The sequence below is a fragment of the Mesocricetus auratus genome, unplaced genomic scaffold, assembly GCF_017639785.1.
Source record: "Mesocricetus auratus isolate SY011 unplaced genomic scaffold, BCM_Maur_2.0 Super-Scaffold_100676, whole genome shotgun sequence".
NCBI lineage: Eukaryota > Metazoa > Chordata > Mammalia > Rodentia > Cricetidae > Mesocricetus > Mesocricetus auratus.
In genome coordinates this window covers 153236864-153260572 of record NW_024429266.1, presented here as the reverse complement: position 1 = coordinate 153260572, position 23709 = coordinate 153236864, and the positions used below count along the sequence as shown (strand labels likewise).

The following is a 23709-nucleotide window of genomic DNA, read 5'->3' as shown; positions in this document are numbered from 1 at the left end:
GTCTGGGAAAAGCAGGCTAAATGTCCTTGTAGGTTGTTGCTTTTGTTTACTTTGGGAGGAAAGGGAGAGTTACAAGATTTGACCTGGAAAAGCTTGGCATGCATTCTATTCTTTGGCAGATCAACTATAATCTGTATTAGGCTAATCCATGCACGTGGACCTATCTTCCATCAGTTTTATCTAAGGACAAAATTACCTTATATAGCTCACTCTTCCTTTATAGGAGCCAAATTTCATTTTTTGTCAAGTACTCTAGTGTTGCCTTTCCCCATGGGTGCGGACCACCTCTGTAAAGTGTAAGAACTGAGTCTCAAGGAGTTAGTTCCAGGAAAGCACTCCCTTTCTGATTATCACCAGTAGTCTCAAGCTTCTCACCTAACATTCCCTTATGTTTGCACACTCTTTCTTACCTCTATACCTGGAGATGTCAGTGATCTAATAGAGGCTCTGCCAGGTTGATAGGGTCTGACCCAGCCATATCTCCCCATCCCCTTCTGTGTTGGGCAGGGCCCTGTGCCTCACCTGTATGTGTCTTCTGAGTAGGTTTTCTGCACATAGTCCTGTAGTTCCATCTGTGCCTTCTCCTGAAATTTTTCAATCTGGCTTGTGCCTGTCAAACCTGGATGATCTGAAAACAGAAAAGTAACCCCAAGTTTCTCTTTGTATTTGTAAAGTGTCACAGACATCTTAATCCTTTTTATTCTTAACTTGATAAGCTGATCAAATATAAGCAATTGAATTCTGAAGGTTGGCTCAGTGAATTAGGAAGTTGTCAGAAACTGGCTTTGCCTCTGTATTTTTTCCAAGGCTGTAAGAGACCTAGGAGGGGGTATGACTCCTAAGTGGAGCCTAACAGCTCTCCTGGATTGGCTCTAGATTACTTGCTTTTTACTATTCTAGGAAACACAGATTTTTAAAGATATATGAGGAATAATTTCTTCCTAGATGTTTAATTATATAATAACTCCTTTTTAATAGATACTTTTGTTTTAGAGTGAGGAGTCTGAGGAAGAAGAGAAAAGTTATGTTACATTCAGCCCATGCTGTTGAGGTCAATGATTAGCTCCAGAGGCTTTGAGAACACACATACAGATGAAGAATGTGAGGCTGTTTCAGGTATCTTTTGCTGACCACCAGAATAATTCTGCCTCTTCAGCCGCTATAGTAGTTGTCTTTTTGTAGCTATTGCTATTTATAGAGACAGTGAAGCTTAGTTTAAATCTGCTCAGAGAACCTGGAAACCAACAGAGCCCCCACAAAAAGGGGCCACTGGATACAGATCCAATCTTTTCTTTTTAGAACAAGAATCCACAGGCACATTTATTCAGGGCTATAAAGGATTTAACAAATGCTATATTGATGACAGACAGACAGCAAAGCATTCATTATAAGCATACTGGATTATATAAAATATGGAAGGGCTCGCCTACAACATGGCTGTGTTCAGAAACATCAGCAGACTCAGTGCAAAGTGTCACAAGTCCCCACCGCATATCTTACCGGGGCTAAAGAGAACTATAGCTTTAAGATATGCGTACTCATAGCCGTCTATATCCAGTTTCGCCATGCTGTTACAGAACTCCTGCAGTTTCCAGATATGCTCCATGACTTGCTTTATCCGGTCACCAGAAAGTTTATCTAGAAACAAAAATCACAGAGCCCCTGAGGAAAACTGTTAAGAACAAGACCAGTCTTTTAAGGAGTCAAATAGACAAATAAATGGAGGGTAAGTTCACTCTTTAGAGAACCAAGTCTTTTCAAGCTGGTCAAGAGCTGCATTTCCAGATGAAAGTTAAGTAACAAGAGGTGCTTGTGTCCAGAGAGATGGTTCAGGACTTAAAGAGCCCACTGTTCTTGTTGAGGACTTGATTTCAGTTCCAAACACCACACAGCGGCTCACAATCTGTAACACTGGTTCTAAGAGATCTGATGCCTTCTTTTGATTTGTGTGAGCACTGTATACATGTGTTGCAGGCATACACTAAGACACACACATGAAATAGAAAACTTATTTTTAAAAAAGGTACTTAGCGCCGGGCGTTGGTGGCTCACGCCTTTAATCCCAGAACTTGGGAGGCAGAGGCAGGCAGATCTCTGTGAGTTCGAGACCAGCCTGATCTACAGAGTGGGTTCCAGGACAGCCTCCAAAGCCACAGAGAAACCTTATCTTGAAAAACCAAAAAAAAAAAAAAAAAAAAAAAAAAAAGGTACTTAGCTGCCTTGTCCACAATGCCTCAGTAATGCAGCTAATTCAGCCTGTGTAGTTGCCATATGATAACTCATTCATCAGTTCATAAGGGCTACCCTCTGCAGGGCCATAATGAGTTTTCTACTGCCAAAGCTGTTATTCCACTCGACTGTCAAATATTAGATAGCTACTGCAGCTCTTACTAGAAGAAGAGTTGTCCAACTCTGACACAGGCTTTGTTACCCTGGCACAAATTGAACCAAGATACACTCTATTCCCGAATCTCTAGGACCTACCTTCCTGTATACTGTTCTGCAGATGGTTGACAATGGCTGCCAGGATGGTGGAGAGACTCATGACCTGGGCACACTGGGCCAGGCCAAGAGTGAAGAGCTCATTCCAGCAGGCCCGCACCAGGCTGGTATTGCAGTCCTGTCTGGGAACATATGGATAAGGCTGAGTGTGATGAATATAAATGACTTTATGTGAGCTGTATAGCTCAAAGCCTCAGCACCATCTACCCAGTAGCAAGAGTGTTACAATGATCTATATTATATGTTCAAGGTCATCCAGGAAAATGACCAAGGTCTTGAGTAAGTTCACAAGGTTTTAACTGAAGTCCCTTAGATGATAAATTATTCTCTTTGACTTTTTTAGCGCTAGTAGTGACCCGAGTTCTATCCCCAAAATCCACATGGTAGAGAGAACCAATTCCCCCAAATTTTCCTCTGATCTCCACAGGCAAGCTGTGACATATATAGTTAAAAAAGAAAAAAATATATATATATGGTATATGTACATGTTTGTATGGTTATGTGTACATTTGCAATTAGGCCAGAGGTTAGCATCAACTGTCTTCCTCAACCACACTTGATATTTTTTGAGACAGGGTTGTTTACTGAATTTGATGCTTACTGATTTGGCTAGGCAGGCTGGCCTCTGAGCTCCAAGGGATCTCTAACTTTACCTGCCCATTTTGGGTTTTACAGACATACACCTGGGAATCTGAACTTAGGTCTTTATACTTCTACACAGGCTCTTTATTGAGCCATGTCCAAGCCCCAGGACTAAGAAATTTTAATAGGGGTTCAAGAGATACTCAAGGTAGAATGCTCATCCAGTACACATGAACACTTGAGTACAACCACGTGGTACACTTATCATCCCAGCACTCAGAAAGTAAAGGTAAGAAGATCAGAAGTACAAGGTCATCCTCACCTACAAAGAGAACTTGAGGACAACCTATGTTATATGACATAGGGTCTTACTAGCTCTGGTCTATATGGCTAAATCCTCTTGCCTCTGCCTCCTGAGTGCTGAGAGCAAAGGCATGCACCACTATACCTGGCTATAACTTTAAAAGGAATGGTCTTAAGTCAGGCATAGAAGTAGTAGTAATGCACACGTAAACTACTGAGACAGATGGAGATCCATAGGGTTCTCTTGCAAGCAGATAAGCCTACATGGGGAGTTCCAGGATAGTAAGGGACCCTGTCTCACAAAAGTATATAGTACCCGAGAAAATGCCTGAGGTTGTCTTCTCTCCCACACACAGGCACACGTGTGTGCACATATATACACTCATGTACACAACCCCTCTAAAGTTTGTTTTTATGGGGTTGGGATACATAAAGCAAACATTCTACCACTAAGACATATCTCTAGCTTCCCCACTAAAGTTGGTTTCCCTTAAAATTCTAAATCCTAATAGTCCTAGCTGGCTCTGGGTATATGGGTGTCTGTGACTCAGGTCCTCCAGCAAAGGTGAGAAGCTGAACAGATAAATGACAAGCACTGAAGAGCAGAAATTCCATAACAAGGCTGCCAGGCAGAAGAGCTAGTGTTGGAACTAAGCACCTCTGTTTAGTCAACACTCAGAAAAAGACTGCAGATCCTTTTATTTCCAAAGCTGCCAGAAGCTGGAGAAACTGGCTACATGGAACCATTTCCATGTCTCCTTTATTCTGTTAGGATCACTATTTTAACCACTAACTTAGGAACAGTGTGCGATTTATAATAAAGGCCCCTTTAAAAGGTGGTAGCCTAGGCAAAGAAACTCTGGAAGTTTCAAATTGCTCCAATGTAAACAAATTAAAACAAATAACTCCTTCCCACCTCAGGGAAATGGGAGCATCACAGGACATTTTCACACAACAGTACTGATAACCGTGAGATGTCAACTACCTCCCAGATAGCATCAAGGGCAGGCCATGGTCCTAGAGTTCACATGAATTTGCAAATGTTTGTTAAGTAGTTAGTGCTTGTCCAGTTGCCCTGAGAAGGGCAAACCAAACCTGTCCATCTCTCTTTTAATAATTTAGTATGGTTAACTGTCTTCACTACATGGGGGCTGGGGTCGTATACAGTACCCAACCCAGTAGCACACTGCTATATGAAGATTCCCTTACATGTTTAGCTTTGGCAGCTTTCACTTCTGGCAGTGATTCTATGGAGAGGAAAACCGAAGGCTTAGAGAAGTGAAATGATTTTCCTTACAGCTGTCAAATGCTATTCTTACAATTCTCAACCCAGATCTGCTTACTGTAGGCCACTGCTGTGAACTAGTGAACAACCCAATGTTTCAATGTGTTGGTTACCCTGCAACATGCATCCACTCACTACATTTCCAGTTTCATGTTGCTGTTTATGTTCCAGCCAGACTATAAGCCATGATGGCAGCCTGCTCTGACTGGACATTAATTACTTAGCACAGTAGTAGAGCTAGCATTGGGACTGATTGATGAAAACAGTAACATCAAACAGTGATGTTAATGAAAAGCAATCAGGAGGAGCTTCATGCAAAGATGACACAGGCCACCAGTAGTCTTCATAGGCTGGCCAACACTGAAGCAAGGGGATGTTTAAACACAGAAACCAGCACTCTGATATATATATTCCTATCAAAGGCCAAACACAGCTTCTAGCAACAAGACCTTGACATACACAAGTAGTACTGTTTCCTCCAGTCTACTGACTACATTTAATAAAACTTTGGTCTCTGAATATGGTAAACTGGAACAATTACACTTTGAAAGGCCCTTAGAGACCTTGTTGGCCATACCTGGAGAATGCCACTACTCAAGGACACCCAGGAAGAAAGGCCACTTACCCAAGTGCCTGGAAGGCTGGGATTGACCTTGCCCAGTGCATGGAGAGGAAAAGCAGGCGGGACGCAGACTCGCAGATGTAATGCACATTGAGGTACTCTGGCATAGGGCTGGGCATCGTAAGCTGGAAAATAGGAGGCACTGTGACAAAAGTTAAAAGAGGGACAAGTGCCCTTTCATATATCAATAAAGGTAACAGCCAAAGTAGCTATCTCAGATAACTTCCAAAGATCTGTCATTAGTGGGATATGTGTCTATGTAGTCAAGGCTTTCAGCAACTCCATGGCTTCTTGCTCAGTGACTTGACTCCAGCAGTCTGGATTGGGGTTCAGAGCCTGTAGAACACATTCCAGCTCACTCATACAAAGACATCTTCCACAGCTCTCATCTGCAGTTCTGTTGTTACTTGTCTTAATTCACCAACAAGGGTTTTGGAAGAACAGCCTTCCAGGGCTCCAGATGCCCTAATGTCCACAAAGACTCCCTAGTGCCTGAGAAGCAAGCCTTGGGCAACTATAGGCAGGGACCCGATCTATTTAAGTGACTGACTAGATCTCTCCAGTACAGAGCACTGAAGACAAGAGACTCATTCTGGAGATTACAGACTGGATGCCCTATCAGGAGGGCAGACACAGAAGGAGCATGGGAAAGACTGAAGACTTACTAGTATTCTTCAAAGATGGTGGCTATGGCTCTAGTGGACAATAACTTAAGAACCAAGTCTGGCTGCCTATTTGCAAATGAGTTTATTTGATGGCTTCTCTACATAGTAGACAGACAACAAGGAGCCCGCCCATCTGAGCCTATGTTGGGGCCAGGCCGTCAAAGAAGAGACATAATAACCATCCTCTGGTCCTCAGTGGCTAGCACTATGGCAGTCTATCTGGGCAATGGTATGCCACACTTACTGGAGGGTCGCTTCAGAACCAATGGCACTATGAGACAGTTATGTAAAGAAGCAACAGGAATATGCTTTGGAAATCAAGATTCTCTCAAAATTAAAAAAAATGAGCTCATGCCAGGCAGTGGTGGTGCACACCTTTAATACCAGCACGCAGGAAGCAGAGGCAGGTGAACATCTGAATTTGAGGCCAGCCTGGTCTACAAAGTGAGTTCCAGGATAGTCAGAGTTGTTACAGAGTAACCCTGCCTTGGGGAAAAAAAAAAGAAAACCACCAAAAATAAATAAATAAAACTAAAATGAGCTGGCTGCAATGTCTGACGTTTGAAATTGTAGATTAGCATTGATACAGTACCTGGCTTCAACACTTATGTGTACTAACCTTAAATGTGACATGTGTGTCTGAAAGGAGAGGGCCTTCAACTTCAATGATGGGCGTTGACTGGTCTCTGCTGATAACATGGATGCTCCCTCCTCCACTAGCATCTATCCCATCTGCCAGGCTTGGAGGTGAAGCACTATCTGTGGTATTAAGTGCTTTAGCTAAGGTGTCAAATGCCCTGTGAGCAAAATGAAGCAGATATCAATGGCAAGTCAGTAAGAGAGCTCCAGCTGATTCTACTTAAAGAAACAGCAAACGGAGACAATCAATCCAGCTCCACTCAGAAGGCAGTGGAGCTCTTCTTTACCATGTATTTAGGCACTGAGCTATGTACTTTCCATCTTCACATATAAATTCTCCTAAGATGCTACAGGAAGAAACACCTTGAGCAGTCCACCAATGCCACCTGGAACCAGCTAGTACTACCAGCTACCATGTACCATTCAGAAAACGGTGCAAGCAAATAGAAACAGTAAGAGGAAAGAGGTACACTGTTCTGTGCAGGTGCATTGCACAGTGCTCAAGACAAAGAACATTTGTCTGATGAAGGCCCTGGTGTAGGGAATGAACTACAGTTCTGACTGTCTTATGTTATATGATATAAGCAGGTCCTCTTCCAGTGTGGGACCCACAGATAAATGTAGAAGACCAGCAATGTGTGGGTTGTGACAACTTTATAGTTCTTAATTAGATACAACTGGGGTACTTTTGAAGTATATAATTCAGTGGCACAGCATTTGTCTTATATACAAGAGGCAGGTTAATTTCCAGCATCAAAAAACAAGACATAGTTATAACATAGGTGCCAAATGCTGATATCCATCCTTATAACACAGTGCCTAGGGAATATGGGCTATCAGAGGCGCTCATACCGAGTAATTTCACTTGCAGACTGGTCCTCTGGCTGCATTTCTGAAGTGTCACCATTGTTCAAAGATTCACTCAGGTTAGCCAGAGAAGTTACTACATTTGCCAGTGTACCCAGAGCTCCTTGGCTTGTTTCAGCCTATTAGAAATAAGCAATAGTAACATTAAAAAAATAAATAGTAACATTAAAAAAAAACTAGCACATACATGTAAATGACTTAAGGGCAATAAAATGAAGAAGGTATCATGTTTATTCAAGGCCAGCTTCTAGAGGGTGTGAGTAAAGAATCATACCAAGGAGATCTTTCTGTGTATCCATTGGATCATATCTTTTTTTTTTTTTTTTCTGTATCTTGGTTGTGGTCACACACACAAATCCACACAGGTAATGCAGTGATAAAATGACAAAAAAATCAGATAAAGTACACTTCTCCAGCCGGGCGGTTGTGGTGCACGCCTTTAATCCCAGCACTCGGGAGGCAGAGGCAGGCAGATCTCTGTGAGTTCGAGGCCGGGCTGGACCGATAGCCTCCAAAACAATACAGAGAAACCCTGTCTCGTTTAAAAAAAAAAAAGACACCTCTCCAAAGATGTACAGATGGCCAATAGGTATGTTCAAGCTCACTTGAAATACAAATCAAAACCTCAGTGATACTTCACAATGTGAAGTTGGATGCTACAATCCAAGAAAGGAACATGTTTTCCTAGATGTGGAGATCAGAACTGGCACTCATTGTTGACAGAACTACAAATTGGTATAGTCATGTTCATAAACAGTCTGGCAGCTCCTCAAAGTTTAAAAGTTGCTCAAGGCCATCAATTCTACCCTTCAAACAGACAATCCAAATACCAATCACCTGATGAGCAGATACACAGCATGAAGCAGCCAACCAGTGGCATGTATTTTGGCAATGGAAGGAACTACAGGAACACGTTATGCCAGGGATGAACCTTAAAGATAATGTGCTAAGTGAAAGAAACCAGTTGTGAAGGAGCCATACTTACATAATTCCTTTCATATGGGCTGTATTGTTAAATAATTGTTAAAACCATGGAGCCAAAAAGTAGGTTAGTGGTTGGCCTGGCTTGATGAGTTCCTTTTAGAAAGGTAAAGGTATTCCGGAATTGGTAGTGGTGGAGTCCAAAATCATGAAAATATACTAAAATACCATAAATTTATACACTGCAAGGGTGCTGGATTATGAATTATACCCAACTTATCAAGAGAAAGCCAAAAATAAATAAACTACTAAATATATGTACATGCACCTGCACCTGCCCCCCTCATAAATATGCCTATGCAGGTTTAGTTTTGTTTTTCTTTGTATGTGTGTTTGTGTGTTTAACAAAAAATTAAAATCATTAGAAAAGTTTTAAGTACAAAACTGCTCAATAAATTATGGTAGAACCACAACAAATTGTGCAGGTCACCACAATGGGAGGTAACTTCTTGGACCAAAAGACATCTCTATCTACAAGTTCATTCTCTCTGGTTCATTTGTCAGCCTACTGTAGATTATCAAATAGAAAGGAACTAGAGCTTCTGCAAAAAACAGCCTTAGAAAAAGCATGCTGGTAGTTAGGGCTAGGGCTAGGGTTAGGGTATAACAAGGGGGGTAATAATAGGGAATAGAACCATTGAATGTCCACAAAGACTATGGATGGCCAGTCCTCCCTGACTAGGGTGTCTAAAAACCACCAGCATCTTGAGAACAAATCCAGCTACAGGTCAGGAGGGCAGGTGTAGTTGGAAAAGCAGCCCGAACTGCAACACACAGAAGGAGAGACTATTACCTTGGAATCCGTGGCCAGGAGAACCGTACCATCCTCACGAATCAAAGGCTGCTGGATATTTACAAGCATCCCTGGATCAAGAAGACCTGTTTGTCTATTTAAGACACAAAGAAACCCAGAGTAGCTTCTAACATTTTCTGTACAGTATGCTTATGCTGCATTCACCTGACTTTCATATCTGCAAGGCTGTCTGCTAAGAGAAAAGCTCTAACACTCTGTGGCCATTCGCCCCAAAGTTAAAATTCAAAGAATTGTCCAGAGACCCTCAACTTCAGCTTTGTGCAAGACATTTTAGATTTCTGATTTTCCTTATTTCTGTTCTCTTTAAAACTAGTTCAACACTCTGTGTTAAAAGAATGTGCAAGCTACTTTATGGCATTATCTGGGTCTTTCTTTACCTTGGGCCTTTTGTCCTTTTGTCTATACTTCTGAGTTACAGACCGCTAGCTATTTCTGCTGTATGCATGAAGCCTAAACTGCAGGATCAGCTGTGCCCTGGAGTACCCTCAGCAATGTTAAGTGAACTCAAAAGGGAGAGGGCTGTACCATATGTGTGCTCTTTCCAAGGATATCTGCACTTCCTCTGGCCAGTTTGGAGGCTAATCACAGTGCTGCTCCATGAGAACAGGAGACTTACCTTGCTCCATCTTTGTCTGCCACAAATGTGGGAGTGGCTATCAGAGGACTTCTCAGGTCTTTCCGGATATAGATCTTCTCAGTTGAAGCAGCGCAATTGCTTGGTTTCTCCCGTTGCACATCAAAGGGCTTCCGTTCACTTTGTACAGCTTAATTTACAATATATATACACACACACACACACACACATTTAAAGAAAGAGTAAAATGAATAAACACCATAACATAAAGTGGACCCTTAGCAAATCTGTAACTCTGGTATTTGGTCACCATGGGCTTTCCAAACAATGGAAAGAAAGTAAAAATCAAATACCTCCAACACAAATGTAAAGGTACACAGGTAACTCAAGATGGTAGGTGCTGCCTACTGAGAAACTGCCACACTAATGTGATTTGAGAAGGCCAGCATAGTCTCCTGGGTTTTTTATTCTGTCACTAACCAGTTGGGCTCAGCCCAGGATAAGAAATACCTATCTTCAAGTGGATCCTTTATAAAGATTATCCCATGAAACAAATGGTAGAGCAACCTCCAATTCCAGTCTGAAGAGCTTCAGCAAACTGAAGGCTGTTAATTGTGTACAGCAATTTCTCTCCCAGCAATCTAGTGTAAGAATGGTTATATAGGAGCTACAGAAGGCTCAGCATTTAAGAACATATCGCTCTTGAAGATGACTAGAGTTTAATTCCTGGCACTAACATCAGACAGCTCACAACTGCCTGTAACTTCAGTTCTAGGGAGACCCAAGGCCTCTGTAGGTACCTGCATACATAGACACATACATACATGTAATTAAAACAAAACTAACTTTTAAAGATGACAGTGTCACAAGCAACTGAAGAAAAGCAGATCTCGGGGATAGGGTGGGGGTGTGTAGCACATGTATGTACAGAAGCCAGAGGTCAACACTGAATGTTATTGATTTCCACCTTTGTTTGGATTCAGGGTCTCTCAATGACTATGGAAATCACTGACTGGATAGACTGACTGACCAGCAAGCTTTGGTGATCCATCTGTCTTCATCTCTAGTGCTAGGAATTACAGGCATGAGTAACAACACCCAGCTTTTACATAGGTGCTGGAGATAGGAACTTACAACTTCATTCTAGTACAGCAGGCACTTTACATATTGTGCCATCTCCCCAGCCCACAACTATGGATTAAGATGCTACTACTAAGCTGAAATGCAGTTGGACCTTGAGTTTGCATCTATACCTGTGATTACTCCACTTTAGTTCCAGCACTTACAACTAAGGACAGCCTGGCAATATGACAGGGAAACTCCACACTATGATAGTCATATATGTACTGTATTTACTGTGGTAGAACAGGTTACAAACATACTTCTTGTTCCCCTGTGGATTTTACATTGTCCTATTCCTACAATGGGAAACAAAACTGAAATCCATTGGTTCTAATCTCCCCAGAGCCATGTGGCACTTCAAGCATGGTATGGGCCCTTACTCTGTTCTTCTCCATCCCTGTTGTACTTTTTTGTTTGTTTTTGTTTTTCGAGACAGGGTTTCTCTGTGTAATAGTTCTGGCTGTCCTGGAACTCACTTTGTGGACTAGGCTGGCCTCAAACTCACTGGGATCCACCTGCCTATCTCCCAAGTGCTGGGATTAAAGGCATGCGCCACCACTGCCCAGCCCTACTGTATTCTTAAGAACACAGCACTGCTATCTTTGACTTCTTTTTGTTGCCTACTTTGGGACCTGGTTCTTACGATTCCACCATTAAGAACTGACTCAATGACTGGTTCTTGTGGATGCGGGATAATACCTGAACCCTCAAATGTATGGCTACAGGAACTGAGAGGAGGGTTTCATTCCTTCTGTGGCTACTCCCACTTGGGGACCTTCTTTAGAATTCGAAGGCTGTAGCAAAAGAAGGAAGTGTAGGGTCACAGATGAGGCCCAGAATTGAGAAGTGATATGGAATGTCTTTCTGTACGCTGTGAATGTTGCTTTTATTGGTTGATGAATACAGCTGTTTGACCAATGGCCAGGCAAAATATAGGTAGGTGCGAAAGTTAAACAGTTACTGAGAGAAAGAAGGTGCAGTCAGGGAGACACCATGTAGCCACCAAGTGGTATAGATTTCAGAACATTACCGATAAGCTACAGCCACGTGTTGATACACAGATTATTAAAAATTGATTAATAATTTGTAAGAGAGCTAGCCAATATAAGTCTGAGTCATTGGCCAAACAATTATATCTAACTATTAGCCTCTGAGTGATTATTTCATAAGTGGCTGCGGGACCTATGAGCGGGAGAGAAGCTGGTCCAGGGGAGCCAAACAGGACAGAGTAAAACATTCAACAACAGAGAAGCACCATGTTCCTGGTAGCTCTTTGGTAGCAGAGCTGGAATGACTTGGTCTCAGCTTTACTCTAAAGCTAGTGTTACCCACCCTCAGTTCCTCTTGCCCTGTTTTCTGATTTACCTAGATAAGGGGCTTCCATACATACCATGGAGACTGACCAAGCCCAGCAGCATCAGCTCTGGATCACCTGGCTGTCCCAGAAGGCAAAGCATAGTGAAGCTTGCGTGAGTATTTTCCCCTTTCATTTAAAGTCAAATGTAAACACCTTGATTAGCAGGCATTTGCTAACATGGCATGGTCCTGCTACTCACATTCCATTTTCATGCCCATTTCCAGGCACTTCTTCAGCCTGCAGAACTGGCAGCGATTTCTGTGATGCTTGTTGATGATGCAGTCTTGGCTGCTCCGGCAGCTATAGGTCAGATTCTTCCTCACGCTCCTTTTGAAGAAACCTTTGCAGCCTTCACAACTGACAGCCCCATAGTGACGGCCTGAAGGGAAGTGAGTGGGCACATGATCTGGTTCATCACAAGCAGAGGTGACCTGCCCAGCCCTATTCCCATTTGGAGTGCACCCTTATCAGAAGCTGCCACTGCAAGGGTAGTAGCCCAACAATGTCTAGCTCATGTGTCCAAATTTCTACAATAACCTTGTAAGGTCACAGTGGAACTCCAAAGTTCATACATGATATGACTGCCCTTGGCACACAAACATCCCAGCACAAACAGCAGCTCAGGCAACACTGCTCACATGACACCTCAGCTCACTCTTCCTAGCTGACAAAGCTATTGTATATTGACAGAAGCTTACAGCTAAGACTATCTGTGATGAGGCTTTTCCTTGAAGCTCAGAAGAGCCCTGATCAACAGGAAAAACAGGCACTCTTTAGCCATTTCTGTTCCTGCTTCATGTATTCCAGATTTGCAAAGTGTGTCTCCTTGCTGAACAAGCATAGCACTCAAACACTGCAATGAGAAAATATCATTTTTGGAGAGTATAGCAGATGCTTAGGATAGACTGGAGAAAGGCAAGCAGGACCAGTGGCAGCACTGTCTACCTGTTTCCAAGGGAAGACAGGGTTTCCAAGTGGTAGGATGGACTGGCTTTACCAAGACAAACAAAGGGTAGAATCAGAGGCAGGCACCAGTGGCAGAGAAATGGGACAACCATGTTAGAGGAGAAATTTGAAGCTTAAGACAAAATGAAATTCAGGAAAATAAAACATCAAGACTTCCAGTGGTGGAACAAAGCTGCCTCAGAACTCAGATTCCCTGAGCTGAGCTTCTCATTTCTTACTGCCTGTAGCTCCCCAATTAACACACACACACAGAGCATTGGGTCTTTACTCAGGATACACCCACATGTGAACCCTTCCCAAGGGGGACTACATGGTTCCACTAAGCTTACACACAGGGTACAGTGAAATGAAAAAAGTGAGATAGTCTGGATGAGGGGAATTATACACATAATACACCTTGGAAGACACAAACAAGATAAAATAAAGTTTTACTTTCTTAATAGCATATAAATACTTGGAAACAAATCACAGAGTTTCTTGACTTTTCCTGTCAGTTTGAAAACTCTGACAAACTACTTTATCATGTGAGGTTCCATTCTTTTTTCTCAACTACCAACTTCCCTAACCTATAAAAGGTCATGCTGTTGCTCCATGATATGCATCAGAAGCTGGAGTCACATACCAGAGGCTTTGTCACCACAGACCACACAGTACTCCACCACCTGGGGCCGCTGGACGTCTGCCTTCCCCAGCAAACGCTCCACAGAAGCAGAATCCGTGACGATCTAAAATGTCAGCAAACGAACACCACTGATTAACATATAAATAATAAGCACAGTAACATCTAGTTGTACATTCTCAGTCTTGGGTATCTAAACAAAAGAACACTCTGGGCAGAACTGGGATTACACTCTGACAGCTTCATTCAGGTAATTCGGCTTCTCCACTGGCCTTCACATGTCAGTGACTGTTCTCCTATCCTGTAAGCATCACTAAGACTGGAAGCAACATGGGGATCACATATGAGTTCTCTAAGGTAAAGACAGGTTAAGTTCTTCAGCTACATTTCTCATCCTATCAAACAATATGGAAATGTGCAACCTGGTGTTTGTCAGAGCTCTATCCAGGCTTTCCTGACTAGATCTGTTGTTGAGGCACCTGGTGATGGAAGAACTAGTACAGCTGACAGCAGAAGCCTGCTATTTCCTATCACTTGTAGGTAAACAATGCTATCCATCTAGGAGGAAAAAAATAAGTGATAGCAACCTGAGAAAGTTTAAAGAACAGTTATTTTTAAAATGTATTTAATTTGAACACACAATAAACCTTCAAATGAATTTCATATGGTGGGACCATATTGAGAAATCAGGCAAAAATCACCTGTGAAATGTGACATAAACAGTCAGTCTTTCACAAACTAGTGCTTTTAACAAGTTGGATAGTTTAATACCAAAGGATCAAAACACACTTTAGGAGAGGGAGGATGAGAAAGACAATGTTTGCTAGCTCCATAAATACAAAAACACATAAAAAATTTAAACAAATAGAATGAAGAGCTCAAGCCAGGCTTTGGTCACCTACATGAGACAGAAGTTAAGTATTCAGGTGGAATCTCCACCTCACTTCTGCACGAGCAGGAAAGCCCCATTCCTGTCTCTCTCTCCAAACCTCACCCTCCCAGAAAGTCTCCAAAAAAACCAATTCTGCATTCTTGGCCACTACTTCAACTTCCTCCCCCTTTTGCTGCCAGCAGTCCAAGTTCCTGCCCGAACATTCAGCTTTTGACCATACTTGGGCACAAACCCAGCTTGTGTGGTAGACAGGTCATCACCCCTTGCCTACAACCTATAAAGTCTCCCTGCTTTCATTTGTGGATGATGCTTCTCCAGCCTTGATCTCTGGGACTGCAGAACTCACCTGGGAGTTGCTTTGCTCAAATAAACCTGTTATTATATTTTTTTCAATTTGGCTTGATCTGGCTTACTTAATCAGAGTAAAAACCTGTATCGGGAGAAACAGCAGGTGTTCTTGCTGATAGTGGTCAGTTCTAGAGGGTGCCTTAAAGATACCATAGGCTAATGTTTTCCACCATGTGATTTTTTTTTTTTTTTTGGTTTTTTGAGACAGGGCTTCTCTGTATTGTTTTGGAGGCTGTCCTGGAACTCGCTCTGCAGACCAAGCTGGTCTTGAACTCACAGAGATCCGCCTGCCTCTGCCTCCCGAGTGCTGGGATTAAAGGCGTGCACCACCAATGCCCGGCTCACCATGTGATCTTTTAAGTATAAATCTCCACTGATCCTCACTATCACCTTGCCTATTCCAGTGTCTTTTCCTTGGCTTACTGTTCTTGCTGTGGCCACTCAATTTACTGGTTTCTACTTTAGTCATCTAAGGCAGCAATCTCACCATGCTTGTAAATCTTTAAAGACCCTCAGAGGGGTGGATATTGCCTCCAAGACAGGGCAAAACCAAGCTGAGAAGTTCAAGTATCAAGTATGGAAACAACCAACTATCAATAGGCCTTACCTGGATCCTGCCAGGGACAAGGTTGTCTGAGGTGGTGAATATGAGCTGCTTGGCACTGGATGTCTCTGGAGACGCCAGGATCACCTTCCCAGTTCCAGCTCCATCTGGGCTGGTCAGGATGAACTGCTGTTTGGAAGATCCGGAGGCGTCCACTGCGGTGACTATCTGGATCTTCTGTCCTGTCTGCTGGTCTGTTACAATCTAGAAGATACACAACACAACGGAAGCCCCTTTGCATGGCACGTCTTTAGATCTGTGCACTTACACTTACTTGCAGGAGGTGATCACTATAATCAATGCTGGTTTAAGATGGTTTACCAGTTGTGATGGCTAATCTTCACTGTCAACCTGACTGGAGTTAGAATCACTATGGAAACACACTGCTACGTGTGTCTATGGGAGTCTTTCCAGAAAGATTTGACCATGAAGGGAAGACTGATCCCCTGAAGTAAGTGGTGCTATTCCATGAACTGGAACCCTGGACTGAATAAAATAAAAAGAAAATGAGCTGAGTACCAGGAATCAGTCTGTTCTGCTTCTGACTATGGATGCCATGTGACCAGCTATCTTACAATTTTGCTTTCGTAACTTTTCTACTATGATGACTGTGTACCCTAAATCTGAACCAAAATAAAAGCCCTTCTTTTTGTAAATTTACTTTGTCTGCCATTTGTCAAAACAATGAAAAAAGTAACACACAAGTTTCATGGTGAAGTAGGGTAAATACATAGTGACCTTTTCAGAATTTTTTCATAAATTAAGTTTCATTCTAGGATTAAAAGTCCCTTTGTGAAGACAATCATAATAGATATACTTAAGCAAGAGACAGAGAGAAAGAGACAGAGACAGAGGGGGGAGGGAGGGAGCAAGGAAGGAAGGAAGGAAGGAAGGAAGGAAGGAAGGAAGGAAGGAAGGAAGGAAGGAAGGAAGGAAGGAAGGAAGGAAATCATACTCTGTCAGTCAAAAGAGAGGCAGCCTTAACTCTTCAAAAATCTGGAGATGGGTGCTTTAAAGAAGTAATACTTCTAAAGGAAAGGTCCTGTTAAGGAACCTTGTGTTGGGTGACAGAATTCACTTGGCTTACCATGGAGACTCATCACCAGTCTACTCCATTTTCTAACTCTGAGATCTCTTAGAGGCCACATCTAACTTTACTGATGTGTGGTCAGGGCCAGAAGAGGCCTGGTATATGGAGAGAAGATAATAAAAGATGGTTTAATGCACGGACTCAGGAGAAGGAAGGCCTCATCTTAATTCCTTTAAGACCCAGAGCCTCTTCTACCTTGAACTCATAATTCTTATCCCTCAGATTCTAGAGGACTGGGATTACAGATATGTGACACCACACTTACCTTTTATGTACCATTTCCTCTATGAGAGACATTAAGTAAACACAAAACATAACTTTGAGCTTGGTGTGTTGCACAAATTCACACCCATCCTTGCCTAGAGTTCACAAAAGACCATGAGACAACAGAAGCAAGCTTGGAGAGAAACAGCTACAAACCTAAGGGGCTTCCTTAGACCCTGAAGCACCCCAATTTTATTCACACGCTTGGACTCCAGAACTGTGGCAGTCCTTGTTTCTGTTAAGTCAAAGTTTGGAAAAGCTTGTACTGCCATCTTTGGAAGCTAATACTAAGAGGTAAGCCCAAATGTACCTGATTGAAACAAATGGCCATGTTCTCATAAGAGAGAGCTGGGGTAGAGAGGACTGAAGAGAGATTCTATTCTCTGTCACCTTCTGCCCATTCAGAGGCGATGGAAATTTATTACAGATTAGTGAAAGAGCTGAGCACAATACACATCTTGTATTTTTCTTCAAACTTATGGTTTCCAAGGAATAAAGTGAAAGGGAAATGGGTAGAAAATTGCTTTTTGAGTACAGTTGTGTGGAATCAGATAAGGCAGGGATGACACAACAGGGGAAACAAACTACAATGCTAGTAAATGCAATTAAAAATATTTTTATAATGTGCAGTTCACTAATATGTATCATTTGTAGGTGGTCTTAAATATATTAAAATGTAAATTGTAAGCACTAAGGCAACAACTGAAAGCATTTTTAAAATAAATATATTTTAAAAGAAACCACATAAGTACTTCCACTAAAACCAGAAACAAAAAAAACCTCTGGCAATTAACACAGAAGTTACACAAAAGGGTGACATAAGTTATTAATAATCACATAAATATGAACGATTTGCATACCCCAATGAAAATACAAAGATTATTAGGTAAAACAAGACTCAACATATTTCATTTATAAAGACACCAAAAGATGAAGAAAGATGTCTCTTGTGCATAAAGATAAAACAAAACAAAAATAGTAATAGTTTTTTGCTTGTTTTTTGAGACAGGGTTTCCCTGTAGCTTTGGAGCCTGTCTAGAACTCTCTCTGTAGACTGTGGTGGCCTTTAATTTCCACCTGTCTCTGCCTCTCAAGTACTGGGATTAAAGGGATGTGCCACCACTGCCCAGAGCCCTTTTAAATTCTAATTACTATGCTAACTAAGGGATCCATGAAACAAAAATGTCTCTGAACTTGCTCAAGGATATAGCTCCTGAAGTGCTGGAGGCTCTTGTTTATAGACGATAACAAGTCACATGTTTTTCACTCCTCTAAACAAGTTTGTTTGGCCCATCTGCACCAGATGTGCTCGATCATATGCGGGCAGGTTCACAGGCAGGAAATAAGTCAGGATGTATGCTTGTCCCTGATGGGAAATGCAATAAATTAGGTGGTTTTCCTTCTTAAACCCTTGGCTTAAGAAATAGCTCAGGGCCATTTCTCAGGGACCTGGGTATAGAGCTGTCCAGAGCCCATCAACCTGGCTAGTACTTAATTAAAGCTTGCTTCAAATTTGTTTTAAACTGTGGTAGTGGTCTTATTCTCAATCCATAGGATTAATATAATAACAACAAAATAAACTTCAAAACAAGAAAACTATTAGGCCCTGTAAAGAGGCACTGCATAATGACAATTCTCAAAATTAAGATGTAATAATCCTAAATCCGTATGCGCCAAACAACAAGGAGCAAAATCCATTATGCATTTGGGGTTAGAGGATGTAGCTCAGTTATTAGTTAGCATGTGCAAAACCCTAGGTTCCATCACTAGGACCAAAACCAATCAGGCAAACAAAGGCAACCCCAGACAGAACTAGAGGGAGTGATAAATCCACAGCTATTGTTGGAGATGTAAATACTGAAGAGCCCCAACAGTTAGCCCCCCAATAGTTGGAAAATTACTAAGCTGTCCCATCCTTGGACATGAGCAGCTACACTTAAACATCTTCCCCTGGTGGTCAAGGACTTGGGAACATTCCCCAGACCTCAAGGTGCCTTCCAGGCTGGTCACAAAGTTCAGCCAGGGCACAAACATTGCCTGAGACAGATAATGAGCCAGTCAGCCAGACAGTCACAAGCGTACGTGATTCATGAAAGTCTGGCACCAACTTCCAAACTCCCCTTGTACCCCCACAACCCCATTTGCAGTTTTAGGCTTTAAAAACTTGCTCTAATTTCTGCTCGGGGTTCACTCCTTCCCAAGGCTGCTGAACCCCGGCATGCCGGCTTAATAAAAATCCTCTTGTGTTTTGCAACAAACTTCAGCTGCTTGGTGGTCTTTGGGGGCGAGAGTCCTGAGAGAAAGACTGAAGGGTCTTTCAATACCTTAGAGCAGGCACAAACTAGCAAGGAACTAGTACGCTAACCAGCACAAGCAGCTTGATAGAAATGGTATTCATGATAGTCCCTCTAACATCCACAATACTTCTCCTCGAACTTGCACAGTATAGTCACAAACAGAAGCTACATTCTGGCTTTTAAAATGCACTGTAAAAAAGTCTGCCAAGTGGAAAGAATATGCAGTATGTTCTCAAACTCAATGAGACTTAAGTAGAAATCAAAATATTATTATTACTGAATAAAACACAGGCTGAAGACACAGTTATATGTATAATCTTACGTTGGGCTAAGTGGGGCTCACAGCAGATGTACTGGCTAGCTATTTGGAAGTCACTGGTGTATAATGACACCTAAAGCCATCTGCTCATTTGGAGCCAATACAGAAAGTTGAAGCAAACACCCCAGAGCATAATTCTATAGAACCCCAACATTTTCTATTAGGGAGAGAAGAGCAATAGGAAACTATAGCCAATACCACAAATAACCAGAATTATTCTCCATTTTACATATGGTCTCTACACCATTTCCTAAATAGATCTCTCCTGTAAGGCAGAGAACTCAGCCAGAAATACTTCAAAGCAGTCGTTATGGAAAGGCATAGCCTTTTCATTCATATATATATATATACACACACACACACACACACACACACACATACACAAATGTGTAGATATACATGCAAAAAGTAATTTGTATCATAAAGTACATTTAAATACAGTAAGATAACTGCAACAAAATTAAATATCATTTTCAAAGGGCCTGTTGGTTGAAAAATAAGTAGAGTAAGAATATAGGGAAGGGCCGGGCGGTGGTGGCGGCACACACCTTTAATCCCAGCACTTGGGAGGGAGGCAGTGGTAAGCGGATCTCTGTTTCTTTTTTTTTTTTTTTTTTTCTTTTTTAGTTTTACAAGACAAGGTTTTCCCGTGGCTTTGGAGGCTGTCCTGGAACTCACTATGGAGACCAGGCTGGCCTCGAATTTACGGAGATCCGCCTGGCTCTGCCTCCCGGGAGCTGGGATTAAAGGCATGTGCCACCACTGCCCAGCTAGGCGGATCTCTGTGATTTTGAGACCAGCCTGATCACTAGAGATAGTTCCAGGACAGCCTCCAAAGCCACAGAGAAACCCTGTCTCAAAAAACAAAAACAAAACAAAACAAAAAAGAATACAGGGAAGGACAGGGAAAACAGTACTTTTTTTTGTTACATAAAACCTGAAAACACCCTTAATCCCATCACTCAGGAGGCAGAGGTATGTAAATGGAGTTCTTAATTGGTCTAGATAATAAAAACCCAGAGTCAGATACAGACGAGAATGTTGAGATCAAAGAGAAGGAGCAAGCCACGGCCACACCTTACCTCCTCCACATTCCTGTTTCTCCCTGCTTATATCCTGTTTCTGCCCAGCTACCTCACTTCCTGTCTGTCTGTACAGACCTCCAGACCTCTATGGCTAGCTAGTGGCAAGCTCCATTCTCTCACCTTCAGACAGGCTTTATTTGTACAAACAAGGTATCACCACAGAGACAGGCATATCAAGGCTAGCCTGGTCTATAAAACACCTGTCCTGAAAAACAAAAAACCTCAAAAATATACACAAAAACAATAGTTTTTGCTTATTATGCATGTTTATATAAAGTATAAAAGTTACCCAGTACTACCAGATCATTTAGTAAACTGACATTTAACAACATGATATTAAGTATGGGGAAACAGATGCTTCCGAGCTGGATTGGTGGGAACATAAATCAGTATGCCTTCTTTAGGGACAGTGTAACAAAAATGGGATGTCAAGTAGTCACTCAACAGAAATAGGTGCATCTGTTTTGTACTATATGTGTTCCAGCTAGCTTTCAGTCAACTTAACACAAACCTAGACTTATCTAGGAAGAGGGAAGAGGGAAATCTTGATAAAATATCTCTAAGATTGGCCTGTCAGCAAGGATATGGACCATTTTCTTAGTTAATGATTGATGTGAGGGACCCAGCTATCTCTGGGCAGATGGTCCTGGGCTGCACAGGAAAGCAGGTGGAGCAAGTCAGTAAGAAGTATCCCTCCTTCATCTCTGCTTCAGTTCTTGCCTCCAAGTTCCTGCCCTGACTTCCTTCAACATGGACTGTAATGGAAGTGTACGTCTAAACCCGTTTCCTCTCCAAGTTACTTTTGGTCACAGTGTGTTCTATCAAAAGCAAGAGAATAAGACAATACGGAACTACCTTTTAAAGGGAGTGGGGCAAAATATGCACAAAATGTTGAGCCTTTTCTCAAAGAGTAAGAGGGACTGGGGAGATGGCTCAGTCAGTGAAATGCTTCCAGTGCAAGCATGAAGACCCGAAGTAGGATCCCAAATACCCACATAAAAGCGGGTGCATGGCAAGGAATACCTATAACCACAGCAGATCCAAAGGCTTACTGGCCAGGTAGGCTAGCCAAAATCGGAAGTTCCAGATTTTATCTCATCTCAAATTACATTACAAAATTAAAAACAAAATTCCTTAAACATTTGTTTTCTAAGGAAGAAAAGGAAGGGCTAGAGATCTGGCTCAATTAATAGAGTGCTTGGCTAAGATGCCCATGGCCACAAATTTGCTTGATCTTCAAGCATCATTAAAAAAAAAAGTGTGGCTGGGCGTTGGTGGCGCACACCTTTAATCCCAGCACTCGGGAGGCAGAGGCAGGAGGATCTCTGTGAGTTCGAGGCCAGCCTGGTCTACAGAGCTAGTTCCAGGACAGCCTCTAAAACAATACAGAGAAACCCTGTCTCAAAAAAAAACCAAAAAAAAAAAAGTGTGGTAGCACACACCTGTAATTCCATTACTTAGGAGGCACATATGGTTACACAGTGCGTTTGAAGCCAAAAAAAAAAAAAAAAAAAAAAAAAAAGTAAGATCTACTGAGAGAAACCTATGATCACTCCGTGCCTTGAATGATGGAACTTTGGTACAGCATGTACATATTACCTATCCAAATCCCACAGGCAAGCAACAATTCTTCTGGGTAGCTAAGAAAAGTCACCGTAGTATCAGAGTAAGAAAGAAACAACAGAAAGTGGCGGACAAAGAAAGCACAAAACCCAATGTTACTACAAGTGGGAAGCAGATATAGAAAGACTGCAAGAGTTCCAGAAGCCTTCTCCTAAGGATTGCAAGAATAGTTCAAACTTTCAAAAATATATATATAAAACAACAGTCATTTCTAACAAAATTGTATATGAATCTCCATATGTGATATAGTTGAGTGCTATACATGTAAATGTATTTTAGAAAAAAGCCCTTAAGTTGATCGGTGATTACAATAATGAACTGAAAAAAGGGGAGATGGAGGACCATCCTAGGAGAACCTCAAAACACGGAAAATTCTCACAAAGACACCACTGGACAATTAACAAGGCAGAAAATTTCACAATCATCTCCAAAATGGAACAATATGCAATCCCTTTCCCCTTTTAACTTATCTTTCTTTTAAAAGCTGGATTAATTTGGGAGGCAGAGGCAGGCGGATCTCTGTGAGTTCGAGGCCAGCCTGGTCTACAGAGCGAGTTCCAGGACAGGCTCCAAAACAATACAGAGAAACCCTGTCTCAAAAAACCAAAAAAAAAAAAAAAAAAAAAAGTAAAAATTAAACCTAATGTTTCCTGTGTCCTCCATCATCTCCTCAGTTCCTCCCTACATCTCTATCCCCAAAGCAGCAGCTCCTCCTTAAAACAATAGAAAGAGCACCAGCAATGCTTCTGGTCACCTGTACTAACCTACATGACAAGGGATGGTGTTTTTGTGTTGCCTGGCACCTAATTACTATTATTGTAATCAATAATGAATCTCAACAGACCTAAGGAAGGAAGGAAGGAAGGAAGGAAGGAAGGAAGGAAGGAAGGAAGGAAGGAAGGAAGGAAACTCATAAATAACTTTGCCCATAGTTACTGAGAAATCATCTTGAAAAACCAAAACCAAGACAAACAAAACCCAACAACAACAACAAAAACTGTGGAAGCTGTGGAATGAGGATTACAAGGATCCTACACAATGCCATGTTTCAGTATTAATATTTCTTCACATAGTTATATCATCATTTTTTGAGAAATCCAGTACAAAGGAATGATGCCTGTAGATTATGATCAAATCAATCAGAAATATTACATATAACATACATTCACAATTAGATGGCAAACAGTGAATCTGAGTAAAGGTTATAACAGAATTTTATTTACTATTTCCTGTAAATTCGAAGCAATATAAAAATAGGACATTAAAAGCTAGAGCACACATCTAGGTGT

General features: G+C 41.8%; 1 protein-coding gene and 1 long non-coding RNA gene across 12 annotated transcripts in view; one reads left to right on the top strand and one right to left on the bottom strand.

Annotated features, from left to right (window-relative positions):
* The window catches only part of Nr2c2 (nuclear receptor subfamily 2 group C member 2), a 71981-nt gene that overhangs the window by 8380 nt on the left and 39892 nt on the right, over positions 1-23709 (bottom strand). For 10 of the 11 annotated variants that reach the window (XM_040738077.1, XM_040738082.1, XM_040738086.1 and 7 more), the window contains 11 exons: positions 15746-15946; positions 13902-14004; positions 12513-12692; positions 9877-10024; positions 9240-9333; positions 7451-7584; positions 6579-6756; positions 5298-5419; positions 2485-2624; positions 1501-1638; positions 523-628 (listed from right to left, as the gene is read on the bottom strand). In XM_040738077.1, the coding sequence (XP_040594011.1) occupies positions 523-628; positions 1501-1638; positions 2485-2624; positions 5298-5419; positions 6579-6756; positions 7451-7584; positions 9240-9333; positions 9877-10024; positions 12513-12692; positions 13902-14004; positions 15746-15946 (1544 nt within the window). Of the gene's footprint in view, positions 1-522; positions 629-1500; positions 1639-2484; positions 2625-5297; positions 5420-6578; positions 6757-7450; positions 7585-9239; positions 9334-9876; positions 10025-12512; positions 12693-13901; positions 14005-15745; positions 15947-16829; positions 16848-23709 lie in introns of those variants that run through there. The other variant, XM_040738088.1, reaches the window with a different exon arrangement.
* LOC121136791 lies at positions 10023-16398 on the top strand. The gene is made up of 2 exons (XR_005873927.1): positions 10023-12425; positions 12538-16398. It is a non-coding gene; the product is annotated as an uncharacterized LOC121136791 (long non-coding RNA).